Source organism: Condylura cristata, unplaced genomic scaffold (genome assembly GCF_000260355.1).
Source record: "Condylura cristata isolate star-nosed mole 26May11 unplaced genomic scaffold, ConCri1.0 scaffold00026, whole genome shotgun sequence".
In the NCBI taxonomy this organism is placed as follows: Eukaryota; Metazoa; Chordata; class Mammalia; order Eulipotyphla; family Talpidae; genus Condylura; species Condylura cristata.
The window spans coordinates 5,530,898-5,532,406 of record NW_004567127.1 but is presented as its reverse complement, the minus strand read 5'-3'; the positions used below and the strand labels follow the sequence as shown (position 1 = coordinate 5,532,406).

The window sequence follows — 1,509 nt, the reverse complement described above, 5'->3', positions numbered from 1 at the left end:
ACAAGTTTAGAAATTTCCTCTTTCCTGAAACTAAAAACAAAGAGAAAACCCTAAGAAGTCTTGCTTCTTCCTGAAACCTATCAACTGCCATGAAGCCTAAGGCTTATCAGAGCTGACATGACAGTTTAGGAAGGTCGCACACTTTTTACACCTACCTGTAAGCTTCAACAGAGGCATTGCTGCTGGGCTCCTTGGTTCTGGGATGGCAGAGAAGGGAAGAGAGCAGACTGGGGCTAACTGCCTGACTGGACAAAATACCCTGACATGCATCTGATTATTTCACTTTGCCCCTGTAATCTGACCTTTCTCTGCTAAAAGGGGAGAGATGAGCTTGAGCCCTATTTATAGTTTTAGACAATTGACAGAAACAGGTGAAGCTTCCAGTTTTTATTCCCTCTGAGATGTTAAAAAAGGTATCTTTGGTAGGCTGGGAATTGCATTTCAGTAGTCTCTCAATCTTTCTGAGACTGATTCATGCCAAGTGTCCTTTGCTGATATGGCTGGTCCACTGGTGGTTATTTTTTACCCCAATGAAACCAAACACTGGCAGATTAAATCTTCTTGAAATACCATTTTGACCATTAGGTTTAGTTAAAAAGGATTCACTGGGCCTCCCTGGTGGTGCAGGGGTTAAAGACACAGCTCTATCAGGCTACTGCCAGCCACTGCAGGACAAGTCCCGGACCAGGGAGGGACCCACAGGGCACAGCAGTCCTCTTCTGCCTCCCCGCTGCTCCCCTCAGCAGTGTGTTTCTGTTCTGCTCCCCACTCTGTCTCTGGTGAATCCTCTCACACACACTGCTGCCCCGGCACCTCTGGCTTGTACCCAAGCTCTTTATTCATAAATAAATCAATCTTAAAAAACAATCTGTCAATATGGAAAAAGTTTTAGGTGCAAATATTGTCACAATATATTAATACTTACAAAAACTGTTAAGAACTTAAGGGATTAGTTAGAATGTTTTACAGTCATTTAAAATAGCTTAGGAGGATTTGGGGATACTATTGGGTAAATGATTAAGTCATGATGTTAAGCCAAAAAAATAAAAAGGAAGACAATAAAGGGACATGTGTACTTTAATCATAACTTTTTAATAAACTTTTTAATTGCATAGAAAATATTGAAAAGAAAAACACTAATAACATGTTCAAGTGATAACTTTGGGTGATGGCACTGGGCTTTCTCTTATTCTTTCCTAAATCTCCTACTTTGTCTAAGTGAGTGTTTATTATATTTGGTGCATTTTCTCTTTTTATTTCACATGAAACATGTATTGCTTTATAATGAAAATAAATTTAGACTTATTATCTTTAAATCATGGTGTACAAACCTGGATTCTGAACCATCGGAATGCACAGATAAGTTCATATTTCTGATATGAATTTCAGCTCACACTGTATCTAGAGGCATTCTATCAGGTCCTTCTCACAGCTGTGGCAGGAATGGTTTGGCTTAGACTAGAAGAGTGGATTTAAACATCAGAGTTTTCTCCTGGGATCACCAAAGAT

At 39.6% G+C, this 1,509-nt stretch overlaps 1 protein-coding gene across 1 annotated transcript in view; it reads right to left on the bottom strand.

Annotated features, from left to right (window-relative positions):
- Positions 1-202, bottom strand: part of AMPD1 (adenosine monophosphate deaminase 1) — a 24,582-nt gene extending 24,380 nt beyond the window's left edge. The window contains exon 1 of the mRNA XM_004689621.1: positions 156-202. Coding sequence (XP_004689678.1) covers positions 156-177 — 22 coding nt within the window. The 5' untranslated portion in view covers positions 178-202. The remainder of the gene's footprint in view (positions 1-155) is intronic.
- Between the last annotated feature and the right edge of the window lie 1,307 nt (positions 203-1,509).